Source organism: Scylla paramamosain, chromosome 14 (genome assembly GCF_035594125.1).
Source record: "Scylla paramamosain isolate STU-SP2022 chromosome 14, ASM3559412v1, whole genome shotgun sequence".
Taxonomy (NCBI): Eukaryota; Metazoa; Arthropoda; class Malacostraca; order Decapoda; family Portunidae; genus Scylla; species Scylla paramamosain.
In genome coordinates, this window is record NC_087164.1 from 13,547,423 (window position 1) to 13,571,422 (window position 24,000).

At 40.4% G+C, this 24,000-nt stretch overlaps 2 protein-coding genes across 12 annotated transcripts in view; one reads left to right on the forward strand and one right to left on the reverse strand.

Moving 5' to 3' along the window:
* The window catches only part of LOC135106895 (polyhomeotic-like protein 2), a 59,140-nt gene that overhangs the window by 11,650 nt on the left and 23,490 nt on the right, over nt 1-24,000 (reverse strand). For 2 of the 11 annotated variants that reach the window (XM_064016296.1, XM_064016293.1), the window contains exons 1-5: nt 16,512-16,903; nt 10,542-10,842; nt 8,072-8,188; nt 2,101-2,274; nt 1,511-1,693 (exon numbers count right to left, since the gene is read on the reverse strand). In XM_064016296.1, coding sequence (XP_063872366.1) covers nt 1,511-1,693; nt 2,101-2,274; nt 8,072-8,188; nt 10,542-10,842; nt 16,512-16,564 — 828 coding nt within the window. In that variant the 5' untranslated portion in view covers nt 16,565-16,903. Of the gene's footprint in view, nt 1-1,510; nt 1,694-2,100; nt 2,275-2,782; nt 2,850-8,071; nt 8,189-10,541; nt 10,861-16,511; nt 16,915-24,000 lie in introns of those variants that run through there. The other 9 variants (XM_064016297.1, XM_064016292.1, XM_064016291.1 and 6 more) reach the window with 9 other exon arrangements.
* LOC135106707 (clumping factor B-like) lies at nt 4,794-7,070 on the forward strand. Its single transcript, XM_064015965.1, has 3 exons — nt 4,794-5,013; nt 5,610-6,553; nt 7,036-7,070. The coding sequence occupies exons 2-3, from the start codon at nt 5,629-5,631 to the stop codon at nt 7,068-7,070; spliced, it is 960 nt and encodes a 319-aa protein (XP_063872035.1). The 5' UTR covers nt 4,794-5,013; nt 5,610-5,628.

Sequence of the window (24,000 nt, forward strand, 5' to 3'; positions counted from 1 at the left end):
TAACATAAAATGTCACAAAAGTATTATGTTCAATGTCTTTCAGTTGCTTCATGACATTTTATTTGCCGCAATGTTTAAGCTTAGAGACTGAGAATGAAGCTAGTTTATTATATGTAAATATATGATAGTGTTTAGAAACACCTTGCTCTCACCAAAACTATTTTCAAAGGCCACATAGACAATTAGCCAGGTTCTCAAGTGTTTCTCCTGTTCATAATGTAGAAATGTTGTTAATCTGTCACCAGAACCATAAAAACACCCTTAAAAACCTGTGCAATTTCAATTGGAGCCTTTTGAAAGTAGTGGAATGGAATATTTCAAAATATGGTCCATAGACTGACCAGCAGTTCAGACAGTCACAAAGTACATTGTCTTCTCTTCCTTCCATGCCTTTTCCCCCCACCCCCATTTTTTTCCATTTTTACATATGATAAATGAAAATGAATGATGAATGCAAATATTGTGCTGTTCAGGACAAAAATATCATATAAACTTTGGCAGATCAGCAAGCAGTAGCTCAGACAACACAATGTACTAACAAGATGCATCCTGATTGTATTGTAAATATCTACTGCATATAACAAGCATTTTCAGAGGCCTTTCAGAAGCTATATATATATCATATGCTATCAAAACAAATCTGAAATAGAAAATACAATTAATACACCTGCTTTATGTTTATTTTCTTTGATTAATGACTATTGAAGTCAGCTGATGTTAAGATTATCTGCTTTTGCTGATGACCCCAAGCACAGTAAAAATTAATCTTAGTACTTATGACTTATCTTGGGCAACAAAAACCTGGCTTTATTGCAAGGACTGTTTGACTGCTGTGTTGATATGATAGTTAAGAATAACAACAAAGCTATCATCTGCAGTTGGTGGCAGAATTATAAAGAACATAATGACTCTTCATGTTTTGACATAACATTACTATCAATCTTTACCAATGCACAGATAATTCAAGTTTTCCTCCTATAAACAGAAAGATAAACACTAACATTCCAGAAGAGTAACATTCTATTTTCTTTGTCTATTAAGAATGAGAGTATCAAATGTGCTGAATTCCCAATATTGAATCTGATCACACTGCTAATGAGTCTGTCGGTATAACATGATCACAACTTCAATTACTCTGATAACTTTCAAATTGTGCTTATAATACAAGGGTAAAAGAATGTGTAGTATTCAACAGCAGTATCTATATACCAGACAGGCATCTCCATGAAACTAATAAAAAATAAATTAATAATAATAATAATAATAATAATAATAATAATAATAATAATAATAATAATAATGATAATAATAATAATAATAACAATAACAATAACAAAAATAATAAAATTTGTTCTCGACAACATCAATATGGAATAAAAAAATAATGGACAGTGCTCTAATAACACAAATTATTACATAAAATTTGTCTAAATCCCGCAGTCAAAGACACTGACCTAACTAGTAAAAAAACTATAATCCAAAGGGCTATGGATGGGAAGTACTGCTGTACCTGAAGTGGCTGGTTGAGCTGGTTGAGAGTGTTGGGTTGTATGGGTGTGGTGTTCATGCCGGTGGCTGTCTGGAGAGTGAGGTTGCTCGGCATGATCAGTTGTCCCTGAGCATTCTGGTACAGCTGCTGCAGGTACGGAGCTCCAGCTATGCTTCCTTGGATTACTTGCACTTGTGGGGGAAACTAAAAAAAGGAAAAATCCATTACTCAATAGTGAACACACAAAAGAAATTCACATCAAGTAGGGAGTTTCACAATATCATTTAATTAAATCTTATATGAACTGTTCTCCATAATCAACCAGTCCAATAAATTTAAAGAATCCTTATTTTCCATTTGACAACCATCATACAGTGTTCATGGTGAACACTTACTCTTCCTGGCTTTAGTTAAAATAATGAACAATAATTATCAGTAACTGCCACTCTGTATATATATGATTTCTTAGTGCACAGGACATCTGAATTAATGACAGATTAGAAAAGATTATAAAATGCATGTGAAGACAGAGATAATGATAGACAAAAAAAAGTAAATAAACAAAAAAAAAAAAAAAGTGCAGGAGATCTTCCAGCTGTTCAATGACTGACCTGGGGCATGGGAGAAGGTGAGACACCAGGGTGAGGGAGAGGCTGTGGGGCAAGGGGATGCTGGAGGGGCTGATGCAGTGATGTGGTGTTAGTGCTGGTCTGGGGGCCTGGTGCTGGGGCAATAGCTGGTGGGGCTTGCTGCATCCCTGATGGTAGGGACGCCTGCACATAAAACTGCGAAGCAAGAAGTATATTAGCCTAGTCAAAATAATATCTGAATTCTTGCTAAAACATCCTTTTTTTTAGCTTTAAGTAATAGTTCACAAAGAGTTGCAAGCTATCAAAATATAGGAAACTTTCACTCTTATAGACAGATTTGAAGAAAAGGGTAAGCTGCTGAATTTGGTTGTCCACTATGGTATGAACGAAGTAGGTTGAGTCTCAATACACATAACTAATGTATATGATGCAGTTTACCTGGCATGTGTCTGTATATCTGTTCAAATCACTAAGAAATTAACAGCAGGAAGACTCCATATGCGTGTCTTCCTGCTGTGATCTCAGTGTTCAAATTCAATAAACCGCCATTGTGATGAAGCAGCTTCTCATGGAAGTTGAAATTAGAATAAGGTAATTAGGGCTTTAAAAACTAGTTATGGAATCTGTCCTTGCCTATCCCAAAGTCTGTCTGGTTCTTGACACCACATTATTGGTTTGATCTGCCAAAGTAAGCAATCAGTACCTGTGGACAAAGCTGTTCATTGTGACACTTCCTTCTTACAGGCATGTGGGTTCTGCTTGACCTGAATCTGGACAAGAAAATCACTAGAAAACTGTGAAGGCAAAAGCATGGTATCTTTACTGTATATCAAAACATGAAACAGAACCCAGCAAAAACACAGCATCTCCATCTATGGTAAGAGGAGAGGCATCAAGTACAGAATAATATCCACAGAGAAAATTATCAACATTATCATAATTATGCCATTCCAATAAATTACAGTAATTAACTTTAGCAAAGTTATACAAAGTTATGAATAAATACTTGTCATAAGAATAAATTGACTATATATATATATATATATATATATATATATATATATATATATATATATATATATATATATATATATATATATATATATATATATATATATATATATAATACCATCTTTACAAAGTAGTAAGCCCAAATATTCAAACACTCTACCTATGCAAATACAACAAATATAGCAATGCAATCCTTAGCCTAATAATGCACTTATCCTTTGATAGTTTAATTCCATCAACTTTTTTTTATACTTCCTACGATCAAATACTTGACTCTTCATGACAATGATTTTTTTTTTTTTATTTTCAATAGAAACAGTTCTGGCCACAAACTTTTAAAGGTAATTCTAATTCATGCTTCATCTCTTCAGTCCAGTCCACTACAGTACACTTCATGTACGCAATTTAAATTTACTTTTGCTCCTCCTGTCTCTTTGATTACATTACATTACTTCTATATCAAACCACTTGAATATCATATAATCTCCTTTTGTTTTTACCTCCATCCCAAACACCATTATCCTCATACTACTTGTGTGTGTGCATGTGTATGTGTGTGTGAGTATGAAATAAAGCAAAATTACATTACATCATAATCATCTATCTATCTGTTTACCAATTCAAGATTATATTCCTGTGCAATAAGAAGCTTACTGTATTGTATTATTTTCCCTCTGATGGAAAAATAATGACACACAGAGACTGCAAGGCCCTTCCAGTGTATTTTCATTAATAACAATAAAGTACTGTACAGTACATCATCTTGTCTTGGCTGCCACATTTAAAGGAAATCTTAATCTGGTGTATAGACAGGCACTGTATATATATATATATATATATATATATATATATATATATATATATATATATATATATATATATATATATATATATATATATATATATATATATATATGATTTATCATGGCCCACCTGTTGAACAAGTGATATCAACCATAATAAGGGAACCAGGGGGTGGGAAGAGCAGGGAGGAGAGGAAGGGCCAGGGAGACTGATGAGAGGTGCAGGGGGAGAGGAATTAGATAAACCGGGGAGGGCTGGGATTGGTGGGGATATGAATAGCTAGTGGGAGGGGAGGTAAGGAGGGTCTGCAAAAGGTGTGTTTATCAAAAGTCCAACCCACATCAAGTGACAGTTTAGCTCCACACTCTGTTGCTGCTGCATACTCGTACTTGGTCAGGTTTGAGTGTGTAATGCTTTAGCTGACCAGTTTTGGAAAAGAATGCATATCACAGCCATACTTGCAAATTACAGTATTTGAAGCCATAAAGTGCAGAGGCCTGTGTAACCACCTTGTAGTAATGACATATCATGTTGGTGAAACTAAAGTTACACACACTATTTAGATGTGGATAGCAATCTTGAAAAATTGTGGCACAGGACAACATGTTTTCTGACACATCCATGAAAAACAGGACTGAAGCTAGTTTTCACTTACTGTACACTTATCCTCAAACAACCAGCAAAAAATTACACAAAACCTAGAATCAAACAGCACTTGTCTACTGTCTCCCTGATAATACATCACTAAACTCTCAACCCTTACACTGTTTCATGTAATCACTTCAGGTCTCTGAATCTATTTCACTCAAGTGCATTGTTTCCCCAAGTACACATCCACAATCACATTCTTCATTCAGCCAGTTATTCTGAACCATGTCTTCTTTTGTCATTACCAATTAGTCAAGTTAGCATTTTAGCTCCAATATAATTCAAGATTTTCAACATCTCAGTAGTCCTTCAAAAACTACTAAAGCCTTGTTATTCTTCACCATATTTACAGCTCTCCTACTTTTACAGTTTTCTATCAGTGGAGGAGAACCCTCAATTAGAGCTACTGGGTTCTCACCATGCAAATTTTGTCCATGAATCAACATATGATGCCTTTATCAGCCAATTAAGGTACAGTGTTCCATCATAATGACAATCTGGGTTCCTTTGTAATTTGTTACAATCAATGCATGGCAACTACATTCCTAGTGCTTAGTCTATCATCTCACACACTCACAGCAATGAGGCTGATAAAATTTAATTGGGAAAGGTTAACAAATCATTTTGAAAATAATTCTGACTATTAAAAGTTGTTAACAAATACCAAATCCAAGAGGCATATCAGTTTTAATGTAGCAATTTTTTTTTCTGGTTGTGTCTAAACTGCTTTCTATTCTGTGTCATTTTGTTCCAAAGCAATTTGTGCACCACTGCCTCATATGGAAACATAATTTTTATTATGCCTAGTTTGAAACAATGAATTGGCATGACCACTGGTAATTATGAACATTGGGCTGATTTGGGGATATTACTCTCTATTTAGTAAATAATTATCCAATTATGTGAACATTTGTGTAATTGCCAATAAGATGTTCTGTACTTTCTGTACTCAGTATGAATACAGGTTTTGCAGATTCGCTTTTCCTTTCCATCTCTATCTCTCATTCTAAAAGAAAAGGTGATTTCATAATAATAAAATCTTGATTATACTGCTTTCGTATCAACAGGATCTACTGAGATGCCAAGATGGATCCCTTCACGGTGGGCATCTTAGTGACCTGTGGACTCATTCTCATCAATGTGGCTGTGGCAGTGGTAGTGGAGCGATCCCACCACAAGGCCCATACTGTTGATGATCAAGTGAAACCACAAAGCTCCAACCATGCTTCCACCAGTAAGGATGATCCAGATGATCCAACCAGGAGACTCATCAGGCCACAGGACCCAAAATATAACTATACCAATCTCCAGGGCTCCACAAGCACCATACTGAATACAATGAAGGATTATGAAAATGTATCTCACACCACAGAGAGGAATGACTGTGACAACAAAACTACCCAACAATATATCAATGATAGTGATGATATGCCACACACCACTGAAATTGATACTGACTCACCAGATGTTAATGATAGTGACATCAACCCCTCACAGACTACTGAAGAAGATACCAACCTATCACAAAATGCTGAAGGTGATACCAATCCTGAACACACCTATGAAAGTGACATCAGTCTAATAGAAACCAATGAGAATGATAACATTCCTACACAAACCACTGAAAGTGACATTAGTTCTCCATGTACCATTGGAAGTGATACTAGTTCTCAACACATCATTGAAAATTACACCAATCCTACACCAAATATAAAAAATGATACCAATACTACACAAATGATTGAAAGTGATACCAGTTTCCCACATAATACTGAAAGTGACACCAATTCTTCATACAACATTGAAAGTGACACCAATCCTACACCAAATATTAAAAGTAATGCCAATACTGCACCAACCATTGAAAGTGATACCATTCCTGTACAAGACATTAAAACTTATGCCAGTCCTACTCAAACCTCAGAAGATGACACCATCTCACCAAGCATCACTGAGAATGACACCATCTCATCATTCATCAGTGAGAGTGACACCAGGTCATCAAACACCAGTGAGTGACTACAAGTCCACTAAGCACTACTCATAGTGACATCTTATTTGATACCACTGAGAGTGAGTGCCATCAGCCCACCAAGCATCACCAAGAAACTAGGGCATCAGCCTGCCACATGTAGGCCTGATGGTTTCTTGCAGCTTCCCTTATTTTCTTGTTCTTATGTAGGTACCATATGTTAATCTCCTAAGTGCTATCAGCTCACAATCATCATCACCTTACACCATTCCACTGCACGACACACATCTTCCTCAGAGAGGAGTTAAGTACATCTAGCTGGTTTAAGGATTTTTAAAGGGAGTCTACATTATGGAATTCAGTGCCCCCCTTTTTTTCCTTGGCCAGTGCCCCTCTTACATAAAAAAAAAAAAAAAAGCCAGGAAAGATGCCAAATCACAAACTCATCATAAGAACATAAAATGAGGAGGATGTAAAAGGCCTTGTGTAGTTGACCTACACAAGGCAGTATTTGACCCCAGATCCTGTTGGCTTTGATCTGCAGTACACATGTTAAAGTAACAAAAATCCTTCACTCACCTGTACAATATAAAGAAACACCAGTGAGTAAAACCAAATCACTATCCAACAAAAGTAAGACCACACAGCTACTAGTGTGTACCACTGAAATGACACAAGGTACCACACACTTTTAAGACCCACATCTACCTTACAGTCCAGATCACACAGCAAATGTTATGTTCAGTCATACAGTTCACATATGAAAAAATAAATAAAATAAATAAATAAATAAATAAAATCACAAAAAAAACTCTTGGAACATATGATCTCTTATTTTATGTACCTTAACCTTTTGATGAACTAATCTACATAGTACATTAGCCAAAGCAAGCAACAGGACTAGTTATTGTTCTGTTATTTTGACAAAGCAATTATTTTGATTATACAAAGGCACTATAACCTGTCTCCTTATCACTCGGTCTTGTTAAACAAACATAAAATACCACTGACCAATAAAATACAGTAGGCTACATATCATGCTTTGTACATTACAACTGAACATCTAGAAAGAAGAGAAGAAACATATCACAAGAATCTGAGGTGTTCCTGTTGAGGGAAGATCTAGGGCAAAAGATAATAAGGTGAAGAGATGGAACTGTGGTGGAGCTATAGAGAATGAGAACATACCATAATGAAAAAAAAAAAAAAAAAAAAAAAAGAAAACTCATACAAAGGGACAATCCCTGACAGTAGGGAAACAGCAGAAAAGAGGACAATAATTACAGTAAACCTTAAACTCTTCATTGTGTATTGTAGGTGTTGTGAGTCATTACACTGATGAAGGAAGCTCACTAGAAAAAATCAAATCCATAACAAGAAAAGTAAGCAAAATATTATCTCTCTCTCTCTCTCTCTCTCTCTCTCTCTCTCTCTCTCTCTCTCTCTCTCTCTCTCTCTCTCTCTCTCTCTCTCTCTCTCTGTTGCCCTTGGCCAGTGCTTCTCTTACATTAAAAAAAAAAATAAATAAATAAATAAAAATAAAAATTGTTCACTTACTTGTGGGGACTGTGGAGGCATGCTGGTGGTGACACCATGGGGGGAGTGGGCTGCCTGGGGGGCTTGCTGCATTACCTGAGGCATACCAGGTTGTGGCACACCCTGTTGGGCTGCCACCTGGTGGATAAACAAAGCAAGTACTGTAGAATCATTTGTCATTCAGGATGTAGTCACAGTAAAATATAAGACAGATTTATTGATGAGGATAATAGGTGGAAGTAAATAAGTAGGTATGTTTCACATTTTCATGCAGAGACTGCCACATGTAGGCCTGATGGTTTCTTGCAGCTTCTCTTACTTTCTTATGTACTTTATGCATCCACTGCATGTGTATGTATGTTTATTGTTAGGTGTAGTCATGGTCAATAGCAGCCTTACTTCCAGGACTCATTCCCACCTTTTTTTGAGTTTTCTTGATGATAAGTCCTCTGAGCTGCTTATAATCTGTCACTTATGTAGTTTTGCAAGGTGATAAGAAATCTAAAGATTGAGAAAAAACAAAAAAGCAAAAGTGCAATGAGTGGGGCAAGTTACTCAACTTTATGATTGTGACAAATAATGACAAACAGAGTTGTAAAGAGGAACAAACTTAACATGCACATATCAAGCACAGATGTTAAGCTCAAGAGCAAATTGAATAAATTCATGGATAATGATGACATAATGGTATGTGGTAAAATTCAAGGAATTGTGTAAGTGAATTTGCCTTTTTCTGTCACCATATTTTCTAATGCTCTTCAGCTCCTTACTTTTGATGACTTACCCACATCATCAGTTATCTTGCTCCTCTCTGCCAATATTCCTCCAACTTTGGATAATTATTTTTTTTCTTTCAGAACTGGGACCTCAGTGGGCCTTTTTATTTTATTTTTGTTTCTCTTGGCTCTTACATAAAAAAAAAAATACTGGTAGCTCGCTAGACGCTCGTCTTCTAATGTAATCACAGAGTGATGAAATTTCATACTGGCTTTATCACAGACAGTAATCACCCTGTCAAGCCATCCCTTGGTGGCACACTCACTACATGAAACCACCTATGTTCTTATATTTCACACGAGATATCCTCATTGCTACCCTTCACCTCTTCTCCACACTTTTCCACATGGTCTTTGGTTTTCCTTCCTGTCAGTGCCTGCGTGCCAATGTCATGGGTCCCCAATTTTCAGTTTCCACGCCGTATCTCGGACTAACTTTAAACAGGCTCTAATGGACGCAGTTCGGAGCGTGTTTTCGGAACGCGTTTTCAACAAGGTTTCTGCATCATAAATAGCAAGAACACCCATGGAAAACAGAATAATCGTCCATGTGGCCTATGAAACAGTTATTGCGTGAGCCACTGACAAAGGCTTTTCGAAATACGGCCACTGGGTTTGTTTATCTGGTCTTCCCTCGACTTACCCCACCATCCATCCAGTATTTTCCTCGAGCGGTTTCATCAATTTATAACTCCTTTGGGATGTTGGATGAACAACGGACTCATAATGTATTCTGTTGATACATAAGCTACACAATTACAGTATGCAGAAGGTAACATAACAATGAACAAACTTTTCCAACAGCTGTCAACGCCACCATCATCGAAGACACGAAGCTATAAATTTCCGTAGTTATGGCAAGCTCACTCCAGCCTACATTACACGTTAAGTCTTGTTAGGGATTCAAGTACCAGGTTTATAAGAAGGGAGAGTCCACGTGTTCGTTTGTCGCAGATATCTGAGTCAATATCGAAATGCCAAGAGAAAATCAACCGGGATCCCATATGGCAGTGCACCTCCCTAAGAATTTCTCATGATATATATTTTTTCTCTCTTTGTAGATAACCAGGATTCAAATATGTTCCGATCTGAGGTGTCAGTCGGTTGATACGATAGGAACACTTTATATACCATGGTCTTTTTGACATTCATATTCCACTCGGTGTATCTCAACTTTCTACGTATGTGGAGACAGCTAGCGTCTGCTAGCCATTTATTGCGCTGAGACAGCGTTGATTCGACCGTCTCGTTCCCCTTCTTGGTTTCTCCTATTAAACAACTGCATATATATTAACAGTAACACTAAGAGACAGAAACACAAGGTAAAACATTAGCAGAGAGAGAGAGAGAGAGAGAGAGAGAGAGAGAGAGAGAGAGAGAGAGAGAGAGAGAGAGAGAGAGAGAGAGAGAGAGAGAGAGAGAGAGACCAATAGAGCAAAAACTTCAAAGGAATAAAATAAATATAAACAATGAACTTCCCCCCAAAAAAATATTGTGGTTGCAGCAGCAGCAGCAGCAGCAGCAGCAGCAGCAGCAGCAGCAGCAGCAGTAGTAGTAGTAGTAGTAGTAGTAGTCATAGCAGTTGTTGTTAGTACTACAGTTAGTACTGCTGTTGTAGTTACATTTATTCATGCATTATTCTACTCTCAGGCACGTAATTACAAACAAGAATAAAAGAAACTACCTCACACACACACACACACACACACACACACCTGCTGGGAGGCCTGCTGTACGATAGGCTGGGCAGGGGCCGCGGCAGCCTGCATGGAGACGAGGGTGGTCGCCTGGTGGGCTGTGATATGGTGGTGCTGGGGCTGAGGAGACTGCTGTGGGTGTTGCTGTTGCGGCGGCTGCTGGGGTTGTTGTTGTTGCTGTTGTTGTTGCTGCGGCTGCTGTGACTGTTGTTGTTGTTGTTGCTGCTGCTGCTGCTGCTGTTGTTGAGGCGAAGGAGGAGGCACAGTGGAGGCTTGAGCGTGTGAGGCGTCCTTGTCTTCACTCATCGTCCACACACACCTGCAACACCACCATCCCCTGTCAGGCACACCTCTAATTAGATATCGTCATTATCATCATCATCCATGGTATAATTTCTCTCTCTCTCTCTCTCTCTCTCTCTCTCTCTCTCTCTCTCTCTCTCTCTCTCTCTCTCTCTCTATAATGAACATGTACTGTACAACTCACCGTTGCACACGACCATGCAAATTTCTATACACCTCACTATGATAAGCAATCTAGCACACACAACAAGTCCCTTCAAGGCAAAGATACCAGTGTTATATAGACTCCAGTAGTGAATCATATCAAGACACATTCCCTCACGCAACAATATAGAATAATGGTAAAAACAGTACATTAACTCGTCCTATACCAAAGATTAGAGCGCGTCTGTGAGTTGCGTTGATCGAATGCCTTCAAATATGCACGAAACTTCATAAAAAGCGAGACCCATGCAAGAAGTGGGACGGTTTCACTATTATCGGCTGGTAGAACTTTTTAGCGTATATGTAAACCGTCATACATACGTGCATACTGTGCTGTACCTTCAATTATTTCTTCCACAGCGACACTGCGCTCGGTTGAACAATGCAGCATAATTAGGAAAAGCGGGGAACACGTAGGGTGGGTGCTGTCTGTCCGATGCGGGTCTGAATTCGCTAAAAATGGAATCAGTGCCACTAATGTAGCTACACGACTGTGGAGACCGACCACCCCCATTGCATCTAATGGATTGCTCTCTCTCTCTCTCTCTCTCTCTCTCTCTCTCTCTCTCTCTCTCTCTCTCTCTCTCTCTCTCAGTAACACGTAAGTACAATACGTTAAGGAATCTCAATCCTTGAACCCTATTCAACACAGACATCTGGTAGGAAGGATTAGGCGGTGTAAGGATGGCTATGTGGTCTGTATTTCGATGTAACCTCCCCCCCCTCTCTCTCTCTCTCTCTCTCTCTCTCTCTCTCTCTCTCTCTCTCTCTCCTACTCAAATTCCTTCCGTCTTCCCTCCCTCTCCTCTCTCTCTCTCTCTCTCTGTGGCCCATATCGACCCTGTGGGGAAAATACCCTTTGGTTGAGTTTCTCTCCACGCGAGATGAGGGAAGGGAGGGAAGGAGAGAATGGGATGGAGGAGGGAGAGACGGAGGAACGGAGCTACCGATGATGGAGAGGAGAGAGATGGTGTTGGGGGAAGGAGAGGCAGGGAGGGAAAGGGAGGAGTGAGGAGGGAGACACGTGACAATACTGTGTTATCATGAGAGAGAGAGAGAGAGAGAGAGAGAGAGAGAGAGAGAGAGAGAGAGAGAGAGACTCAATTACGTTTTCTAATTTCAGTAATCCTGGTCCTGTATACCCAGCTCTGCTCTTGAATATATAAAGTATGGAAAGAGAAAAAAATATATATAGGTTTCATATATACGATGCGTTATGGGTAATTATTTAGAAGGCCGGTCTAGTCCTCACTTTCCGAAGATTTAAAGATTATGAAATCGCATGAAATACAACGAAACGGTCACTGTATTATGAAAACGAGCTGGGAGCCGGGAGGGTTTGTCTGTCTGCGCCGCGCATGTGCCTCGCCCAGCCGCTCCTCACTGCTAGACTACACTTGCCTTCAGCCTTCCCTCACTCCCGCACCGGAAGATACCATCCTTCATTGCCAAAGTATGCGGTGAACTTTTGCGTAATGAATCCATTGTTGCAATTACAAGTTCGGGGAAGATTAAGAATTTATTTGTGGGACCGTCAAAAATTAATAGCAGGAGCGTCATCAGCACTACGCTCCCCTCCATCCAATGACGAGTCAGGTCCATCGGTCCTCAGCCAATGAGCACCTCTGCTTCCCGTCTCCATGGCAACCCCACTCGAGGTCCAGCAGGGATAAGATGTAGAAGAATTAATGGAGTGCCTTTGCATGTTAGAAAAGACAACATAAACGGTGGAATCTAAAGAAATACATAACAATATACGGAAATTACTGTTTGTTGATGTTTCAGTGTCCTAAAGCCACCTGAGCACAGCTAGGGTGGAAGTATTCAGCTAGCCACACTTGGCATCGAGCCCCTTCGTGCAGTTGACGTGATGCTGCCAATTATTGATAATCACAGAGCCCCAGCCTCGCTTTTACAATCTAAACCAGAGATGCAAGTCACCCCATATAAAAATGCTATGCATAAAACCTTACATAAGAGAACATTTAAAAATATACGAAGCCAGAGAAGTCCTGAGTCCCTTCAATACTCCATACAGGGAATTCATTTGATATTATTTTCGCTTTGGCTTTAGCGAGAGGACTAAATAATTTTCAACACAGTTTAGAGAAAAGTGTCTCCTGACTGCATATATTAGCAGCGTCTCGTCCACTCAAAGGTCGTCACTGCAAGACTAGACCACCCTACTTAGCGAATAATAAATGAAGCAGACGTACTTTGGAGCTTTCGCCTCTAAACCGCGATATTATCATACGCCTAGCTAGCAACTCAGCGTGCGCCTGGAGGGAGGGAGGGGAGAGGGAGGATGGGGGTTCCCTTATGGTGACTGAAATCCAGGGTTAAATTCCCATTAGAGGATTGCCACTGGGCCGGGGAGTGTTGATGCACCGGTCTGCTTTATTCCCGGGTGTGAATCTCGCCGTCGGCAAAGACTGTCACCGCCTCTCCGCGAACACAAGCTGCAGACGACAGACACCGTGCAGGACTTCCCATCATCACCAGCTTGGATGAAAAAGGTCTTGGCGTCTTCGTTAAGGGCGTGCGTTGTACAAAGATGCCCCACAGTCATATACAGACAAACAACGCCACTACCTCCTTCTCTAGCTGTTTACAATCGCCTCTAGGTATATTTATGGAAACAGACCACCACTACTACTAACTGCTTTGTGTGTGTGTGTGTGTGTGTGTGTGTGTGTTTTGCCCCAACGCGAGGGGGATATGCAGCGGTGACTGCCTTTAGGGAGGAAAAAGCGACGGATACTCATTTCCTTGGTGCGTGGGTGTGCGGGAGGGACGCGGCGGTGGGATAGCCATTGCGGTGGGGAGTGAATGCGTGGTGCTGGGTTGTGGCAGTGAATGTAATGATGGGGAACAGTATATGGGGGATGGCGAGGATGTGAAAGAACCGTATGTTTTGGGGACCATGGCTTCACTATTTGTAGTAGTATTTGTTTAAAAAGTGTAAGAAAAAAAATAAACGCTTTTTAAACTGCATGGTTCGTTTCGCAACAGATGGAAGCAATATAAAGTACCATTAAAAGAAGAAATAAAATGACGGGAAGATATTTTCTTTCTCTCCTCTAAGGTTGACTGGGAAGAGTGCCCAGCGCCATACATCCGAGCAAGGTAAGGTAGGTCAAGGTAGTGCTGGACAGAACAACACCGATGTAATGAAGTCACCTATGTATGATATGCAAAACCAATACCACCACCTCCACAAAGAGTCTCCCTATTCCACTTCCTCTACCTTTATCTCTCTCCTCCCTTCCCAAACCCGCACCGCGTCGCCTCCCAAGCAGTCATATTTCGCTTCTCCCATTCATTTATCTCTTTTGTGTATGTCTCTCCCTTTGTCTTGGTCTGCCTCGCTTCTTTCCCATCTTTTTCCTGTTTCTAGTCTTTTCCAAGCAGTCTCATTGGTTTATTTCAACCTACTTCATTCCTCTTCAGTTTTTTTTTTTCTCCTCAGTATTCTGTTTTTTTCTGTTTGTCGGTCTGTCTGTCTGTCTGTTTGTCTCCCTGATATACACCAACCTCGCGGAAATTGAGGCACGCTTCAGAACAGTCTTCGCTACTTCAGTAGGGACACGCGTCACAAAAAACCGACACAAACAACCCGCGCTAAAGATCTTCGCCTTAGTGGAGCAAGGAATCATTGAGAGCCAGTGGGGAGGGAGGGGGACGGGAAGGAGGAAGATCCTTGCTTTGATGCGCGGCTGAGTCGGGTGCGGGGAAGAGGGCACTATCGAAAGGCAAGAATAGGTGAGTGGTGAGAGACGGGAAGAGACACGCGAAAAAAAAAATATAGAGAGAGAGAGAGAGAGAGAGAGAGAGAGAGAGAGAGAGAGAGAGAGAGAGAGAGAGAGAGAGAGAGAGAGAGAGAGAGAGAGAGAGAGAGAAGGGTGTAATGGTGAGGTTAAACCAGTGAGGATATGAGTAACGATACCAGTGAGGATATGAGTAACGCTCTAAAGATGCAAAACTTTAAGAAAGGTCAGCAGCATGTGAACAAAATGCCTTTGTACTTCCGTCCAAAACTATCGAGTATCTTAACACGTCAAGATGTGTTGTGGCTTGAAGTGGATGGATGCAAGAGAAAGGAAGATCCAGAAAATAATAATAATAATAATAATAATAATAATAATGATAATAATAATAATAATAATAATAATAATAATAATAATAATAAACTAAAACAGAGAAGAAATACTAGATCATGCCCCGCAGCACACTTGGATAAAACGTCAGCATAGAATACAGGAAGGAGGAACACCTTGGGCAATACAAATATTCGAAGACTTTATAAATTTTTCCTCATGAAACAAAAATCATAACACAGAATTATCAAAGAATAAAGAAATATATTCTACTGTCGTTGTTGTTGTTGTCGAGAGAGAGAGAGAGAGAGAGAGAGAGAGAGAGAGAGAGAGAGAGAGAGAGAGAGAGAGAGAGAGAGAGAGAGAGAGAGAGAGAGAGAGAGAGAGAGGGGGGGGAAGAGAGGGAGGGGGGAGGGAGAGAGAGGGAGGAGGGGGAGGGAGACGAGTGGGGAGGCAGGAATGCGGCAAATTAACGAATAAATGCGAGGACAAGAAATGCGAGTGTCTGGAGCAAGAGGATAATCAGGAGCAGGAGAAAGGAGAAGAAATAAATAAGAGAGAAAAGAAGGAAGGAATGGTAAGATAAAAGTATTAATTTCGAGAAGAAATTAAATAAAAACTAAATAACGTGAGGAAAAGGAGGAGGAGGAGGAGGAGGAGGAGGAGGAGAGAGAGAGAGAGCACTGCTACCTTCATCTGTCTGGAAATCATTTTGTCCCTTGCTCTGCTCAGAAAAACAGAAACACGTCATGGGGAAAAAAATACTGAATATAAAAGACTGTAATTATCTCGAGAATGGAGAAGAAAAATCACTTGAAACAGATCATCTGAGAGGAGTTCAGGAGCGCCTAAATCATTAGACTCGCAACCAGACTTGATATAGAGAAAAAGTATATATATATATATATATATATATATATATATATATATATATATATATATATATATATATATATATATATATATATATATATATATATATAATTATGCATTCTTAACTACCACTGCCAAACAACTTGAAACTGACTCCGCAAAGAAAAATGTATCTGTCTATGAAATATGATATATGAAAACATCTTGAAAATAACAATGATCACACTGATCATCAAAACACTTCCCAGCGTAATTTTGGACTTGCTTTCATACTGTATTTTTGAAAAACCTTCAATGAACTTTTCTTTCTTTTTCAAAAGTTTTGTCGCTCTTGGGCTGAGCCCTTCGTACATAAAACATTTTTTTTCCTTCCGTCTCTTCGTCTTTTTATTTTTCAAAACACAACACTTTTGTTTTCCTATGCACGTTCTTCATTGTACGTTCTCCTTTGAATCCGGCCACGGTGATAAGTTCACCCTTATACGGCATCGTAATAAAGCATAAGACTTACCTTCCTCCACACCTCATCCTGAATGACCGCGCGTAGGCGGTGTCGTATAACATGACAGAGGTTGTCACGTGCCTCGCCCGCGGCAGCAAGAGTGGTTAATCTAGCAGTCAGTGTGAGTATGTGTGTGTGTCTGGGTAGCGAAACATAACCATATGTTCGGTCTGTTATCACCACCAACGCTACCATCACCACTATTATCATCACTTGTACATCCCTAACCACGCCTACTATCCTCACCTCCATCCCTATCACCGGAATCCCTGCTTCCACTGCCACAGCTTCTACACTACTACTACTACTACTGCTACTACTACTATTACTATAACCTCAGCAATCATAACTACTCATATACTACAACTCCTTCTCGATCCTTAGTTGGCCATAACGATACCTCTCATCTTCCTCACCAATCCTTATCGTTTCTCCTTAAGCTGCACAGTGAAGATGACGACAGTTACTCGTACAACACATTCAATCTTCCTAAGTAAAAAATAAATAAATAAATAAATAAATAAATAAATAAATAAATAAGTAATTAAATAAATAATAGGAAAAAAGGAAGGAAGGTAGTGCATGAGAGAGAGAGAGAGAGAGAGAGAGAGAGAGAGAGAGAGAGAGAGAGAGAGAGAGAGAGAGAGAGAGAGAGAGAGAGAGAGAGAGAATGAGAGAGAGAGAGAGAGAGAGAGAGAGAGAGAGAGAGAGAGAGAGAGAGAGAGAGAGAGAGAGAGAGAGAGAGAGAGAGAGACAGAGAGATGTAAGAAATACCTAATAATAAAAAAGATATATATATATTAAAAATCGAGTGAAACAAACAGAAAAAAAAAACGGCAGCAAAATAAGAGGAGGAAATTGGTTTTTAAAATTTTGATAGTCGAAGATGAGAAGGGAAAGGGAGGAAAAACCGGAAGTGGAAGGAGGAGGAGGAGGAGGAGGAAGAGGGAAGCGAGGGAGCACAAGAGAAAGAGAGGAGGAGGAGGAGGAGGAGGAGGAGGAGGAGGAGGAGGAGGAGGAGGAGGAGGCGAGGAGGGAGGAAGGAATCGATGAGTAGAGGGCAAGTCACACTGATTTATTAGCAAGAGTGACTGTAGCGAAGTAGACCAGTGTGTGTGTGTGTGTGTGTGTGTGTGTGTGTGTGTGTGTGTGTGTGTGTGTGTGTGTGTGTGTGTGTGTGTGTGTGTGTGTGTGTTTTAGGCGGGCATTTAGGATATCGAGTAATGAACGAGGAGAAGTAGGAGGAGGAGGAGGAGGAGGAGGAGGAGGAGGAGGAGGAGGAGGAGGAGGAGGAGGAGGAGGAGGAGGAGTAGCTAAACTTATTTATGGAGAGCCGGTTTAAATACACGGGGCCGAGAAAGGTTGATCCCCCGAACGCAGAGAAGAGAACGAGATGTAAAGTAAATAACGGGGGTGTAAATAAGGTGTAATAACAAGGCGGCTCAGGCGATGGGATAATGGGTAATGAATGTGTCATAAACAACACTAGTATCATGACTCTCTCTCTCTCTCTCTCTCTCTCTCTCTCTCTCTCTCTCTCTCTCTCTCTCTCTCTCTCTCTCTCTCTCTCTTCCTTCCTCTACGTTTAAAGATTATGTAGAGAAAGAAAAAGGTGATAAGGAAAATTTTCTCAGTTGTTCCTCTCCCTACTAAAAAAAAAATAATAATAGGAGTTTCAATCGGATTACCTATTTCATTTCTGGACGAAGGTGTGTCTTGATGCTTCTCTCTATAGTGCAGGACATAAGGGGTCACGAGAAGAGGTGTAGACTTGACCAATGTTGTTGCAGGTTACGGTAGCGACGATAGTGGTTTACTGAGCCATAGTACTCATACGTATCTGAGAACATGCCACGTATTCCTAATGTGCTGTCGTGTATGTATAAAAAAAAATAATAATAAATAAATAAATAAATAAATAAATAAATAAATAAATAAAAGGAGAAAAATGGAATATACACACTGCTTATACTTGCTGCAATGACTCTAAAGGAACCTCCCACAATGCGTTATGAGGATATTCAAGATTCGATGACGATGATAATGATATAATAATAATAATAATAATAATAATAATAACAATAATAATAATAATAATAATAATAATAATAATAATAATAATAAGCAAATATCTCAGGCTATGTCAGAGAGAGAGAGAGAGAGAGAGAGAGAGAGAGAGAGAGAGAGAGAGAGAGAGAGAGAGAGAGAGAGAGAAAGGTGGATGGTGGATTTTGCTTTATGTAGAAAACATTACACACACACACGCACACACACAGGTGCCACGGTTCACCAGACACAACATTGCCGCTACCACCACCACCACCGCACGCAGCATCAATTCTTGTGTGTGTGTGTGTGTGTGTGTGTGTGTGTGTGTGTGTGTGTGTGTGTGTGTGTGTGTGTGTGTGTGTGTGTGTGTGTGTGTGTGTGTCGCAGTCCCACAATGGATGTTGTGATGGCTCCCCAGGTCCGGAGAGAGAGCCGAGAGGGAAATGAGGGGAAGAGAGGAAAACCATGGCGAGAGAGGAAAGGCAAGGCAAAGACGGAGAGGAAGCGAAGGAAGGAAAGAGAAGGGAAAAAAGAAAGTAAAGGAAGAAGGGGAGGAATACACAGAATACGAAAGGAGGGAAAAAAAGTAAAGTGAGGAGAGGGAAAGAGGTTAAAAAAAACTGCGAAGAGGAAGAAGGAAGGAAGAAATGAGAGAGAGAGAGAGAGAGAGAGAGAGAGAGAGAGAGAGAGAGAGAGAGAGAGAGAGAGAGAGAGAGAGAGAGAGAGAGAATACGTAAGGTGAAGCAGGGCCATTTCCCACCCCCACCAAGCCTACACCCTCATCCCACTCCTCTCCCTCACCCCTTGAGCGACCCGCCCCACCAACACGCGGGAACAGAATATTTCAGGAGCTCAGAGGAGGCCACCCGATGAGACTCCGGCACCAGCAGCCCCACCACCACCATCACCATCACGGCACCCAAACTATCTTCTCCTTCCCATCTATTTACCCTCTACACGAAAAGAGATCTTACATACATCGCCTGAATAACGATAACAGTGATAATGGTGTAGAAGAAGGAGACGAAGTAGTAGTAGTAGTAGTAGTAGTAGTAGTAGTAGTAGTAGTAGTAGTAGTAGTAGTAGTAGTAGTAGCAGCAGCAGTAGCAGCAGCAGCAGCAGCAGCAGCAGCAGCAGCAGCAGCAGCAACAGTAGTAGTAGTAGCAGTAGTAGTAGTAGTAGGAGGAGGAGGAGGAGGAGGAGGAGGAGGAGGAGGAGGAGGAGGAGGAGGAGGAGGAGGAGGAGAAGGAGGAGGAGGAGGAGGAGGAGGAGGAGGAGGAGGAAGTAAGTACAATCGCACTAATTCTGCTTGTCTACTACACACAGTAACAACAACAACAACAACAACAACAACGACAACGACAACAAGCATAACGCAGAAGAAGAAGAAGAAGAAGAAGAAGAAGAAGAAGAAGAAGAAGAAGAAGAAGATCAAATACATGAACAAGAAGTAAACCAAAAGGAATAACACAAGATGAAGTAAAAACAACAACAGACAAAGGTGGCTGTTTGTGACGAACTACACTATCTAATCTAAGACATGTTGGAGAGTAAAGAAGAAAAGAAGAACAACAACAATGTAGGTGCAAGAACAAGAGGAACACAGGCTCTTCATCCTAACCTACGTACTCTACGCATCCATCTTGAAGACACCCCAAGGCGCATCAACCCACGTCCCTCACTTTCCATCATCAAAGAACTCGTGCCATGGGATTGCTTGGGAGCTTTGTTCAGGTCATGCATTTCTATGTGCAAACTTTAAACTTATATATATAATTATATCTCGTTCGCCCATGCTGTTCTTTTTATTTTATTTATTTATTTATTTATTATTATTTTTTTTTATGAGTGTGTTTATTATTAATACACGTAGCCTTTCCTTGTATATCCTGTCGTCTTCAGATAACGCAAAACCTCCTTCAGAAACCTTACAATTTACTCAGAATTATTAATGATCTTTTCTCCCAGTTTTTATTTATTTATTTTTTTTTTTTTATTATATTGGTGTTGTACTGTTTACTGTCTTAATGCATTGCTATTTCCCCTTCAGATAACTTCCTTGCTCTTTTGAGAATGCTTTACTGATTAGCTTTGTCTTCTCAGATACCACCTGCTTCTTGGTGATTTCTGTTCGTCTAAATACATATTACAATCTTCTTCAGCCACATGTACCTTCCTTGCTCCCTGGAGAACATACTGATGATTATCACTAACAAAATATCCAAGGGGAAGTAATCTCTGAGTTATTACCAGTTCTTTATGTATATACTGGTGTTTTCTTTCTTTATACACTACCTTTACCTGAGACGTATTATTAGTAACCACTGACAAACATCCCAACTGCATATATTTCAGGAGTCCTTTTAGTTAAATGTATAAGTATTTTTTTGTGTCCATCTCCATAGATTTGCACCTTTTTCAGACACTTTCCTTACCTACTTGATGTTTTTACTCATCCCAGCTATCCAAACATCAAAAAAAGCAGACACTCCTTAAATCAGGTATGGTATTGCTTTTTTTGTGCCCAACACCCAATATTCACTGCCTTCAGATATCTTCCTTAACCTCCAGGGATGTTTTACTAATAAGCACTAACAAAACATCCCAGAAAGGTAAGCACGCTCCCTTAATCAGATATGGTATTGCTTTTTTCCCCAATACATTAGTCTAGCAACACCCAATACTTTACCGTCTTCAGATACCTTTCCTTAACCTCTTGGGATGTTTTACTCATTAGCGCTAACAAAACATCCCAGGCAGGCAGATACTCTTGAACCAATGCAAATCCCGCAGCGCCGCCGCTTAGGGCCACGGCGACACGGCACCTAATTAACATTGTTTGGGGAGGCTTTGTGGCACCAAGACGGCGGTGGGTGGCGGGACTTAACTCATCTGCCTTCTACCTACTCTCACTTACCTACTTATTCTCTCTTCCTAGCAACGGGTCGGAGTTCGTCTCTAAAGCGTGTAATGTTTGTCTGCTTCATAATTACGTTGTGTGATTCTCTTAATCACGCTGATCATGTCTTTTGTAGTGACTTATATAATTTAGCTCAGCATTCTGTTCGTTAATAAGCAAGACATGTTTGTATAGTTCATAATTGCGCTGTGTGTGACTCTAACTCACACACATGTCTTCTCTAATACCTCATAATCATTCAGTTCAACATTCACCTCAGTAATCATAGCAACGTGTAGATCTACCGCGTGAAATTAACAGGTAATCTTCATGTTTTTGTCTTCCCCTACTTGATGGATTTACAATTTCCATATTCGTCTTTTTGTGCAATGTTTTCTTTCAATATGCGGCAATTTAACATACAGCATTCCTTCCTAGTAAGTTTACGCAAGGTTTTTTTTTCAATATGTGGCCATTTAACATCATGAGTTTGTTTTCTCTCTGTCTTCACGTCTCTCCTCTGCGTATAGTCTGTAAGGTTATGCAAGGAGACCGTCAACAGATCCCAGGACCTAAGATTGAGGGAGAGAAAAACGCTAAACGCAGAAGTGAGTGCAACGATAGATTTCTGGCCAGATTTTGTGTGTGTGTGTGTGTGTGTGTGTGTGTGTGTGTGTGTGTGTGTGTGTGTGTGTGTGTGTGTGTGTGTGTGTGTGTGTGTGGTGATCTGGTAACACTCAATATTCACCAGTAAAGCCTCATTACTGTAGTTTGCGGGCCACACACACACACACACTCTAATAAAGTATAAACAAATACTCATGCAGTGCCACAATATTGATAACAAGTAAACTATTGCTGTTACTACTACTACTACTACTACTACTACTACTACTACTACTACTACTACTGTTGCTGCTACTGCTGCTATAACACTAACACCAATATTCTCTCTCTCTCTCTCTCTCTCTCTCTCTCTCTCTCTCTCTCTCTCTCTCTCTCTCTCTCTCTCTCTCTCTCTCTTACATAATATAATCGATACATGTGTTCACCATTAACCTCACTTCAGTTTATTAATTTATTTTTTCTTAACAGATTATATTATTTCAGCTTCAAAGTCTCTCTCTCTCTCTCTCTCTCTCTCTCTCTCTCTCTCTCTCTCTCTCTCTCTCTCTCTCTCTCATTTCTGAAGCTACATTAGAGAGAGAGAGAGAGAGAGAGAGAGAGAGAGAGAGAGAGAGAGAGAGAGAGAGAGAGAGAGAGAGAGAGAGAGAGAGAGAGGAAAAAACTTCACTTCCCCCTCTTCTATCTTGTCCAGTCCCCTGCCCCTCCCTTCCTCCTCCCCCTTTAGAAAAGCACTCACACTGCCACCATTTCTCTCTCTCTCTCTCTCTCTCTCTCTCTCTCTCTCTCTCTCTCTCTCTCTCTCTCTCTCTCTCTCTCTCAATAGCCCCCTCGTCCCTCCAGTCCCCTCAGCATTCTTTGTTTTTCTGCCTGGATAAAGACTCTGATACGAGGGGTTGCTCCCCCCCCTCTCTCTCTCTCTCTCTCCTCCGCTCCCCTCCTTTTCTCTCACATTCCCCCCGTTCTTCCTTTGCCTCCTGCCACGAACACTCCACCTGACCTTAGGGAGAGAGAGAGAGAGAGAGAGAGAGAGAGAGAGAGAGAGAGAGAGAGAGAGAGAGAGAGAGAGAGAGAGAGAGAGAGAGAGAGAGAGAGAGAGAGAATATAGGGAGTCTGCCTTGTCTATTTTCAACATGTAAATTCTTTTCAAGGCAATTTGTGGCTACGGAAATTAATCGACTTTTCAAATTCGACGAAAACGAATTGAGTTGAATAATAGGATTTGAGATTTTCGTTTAGAGATTGTGCGTGAGAGAGAGAGAGAGAGAGAGAGAGAGAGAGAGAGAGAGAGAGAGAGAGAGAGAGAGAGAGAGAGAGAGAGAGAGAGAGAGAGACTACACTAGGTTTTCTATACGTTCGTGCATCATTGGAAAATATTGCATAGGCACTCAGTGTTCTATATGTTGAGCTTGAATTTACAAAAGCAACACGTGGTTTTTTTCTTTCTATCGGCGGCGAGAAATGAGGTAATGCTTAAATTCCGGCAATATTTTTTTCATCTATCTCCTTTTTCCACTCTTTTTTTTTTATTTATTCATCTTGTTTTTTTTTGTTCTTCCTTCCTTACTTTTTTTCTTTTCCCTTTTTTTTATTTTTGTTATCACTTGCACAAAATATCTCGAGACGAACTATAGCTGCAAACACACACACACACACACACACACACACACACACACACACATCACTAACTCGACACTTTCCCCTAATGAGAAGACTTAGTGAGATCAATATACGAGTACAGCGGGCTCTCTCTCTCTCTCTCTCTCTCTCTCTCTCTCTCTCTCTCTCTCTCTCTCTCTCTCTCTCTCTCTCTCTCTCTCTCGTGTGTGTGTGTGTGTGTGTGTGTGTGTGTGTGTGTGTGTGTGTGTGTTACTTATGTGTGAGGTGAATGAGGGATCTTATACCTCCTCCTCCTCCTCCTCCTCC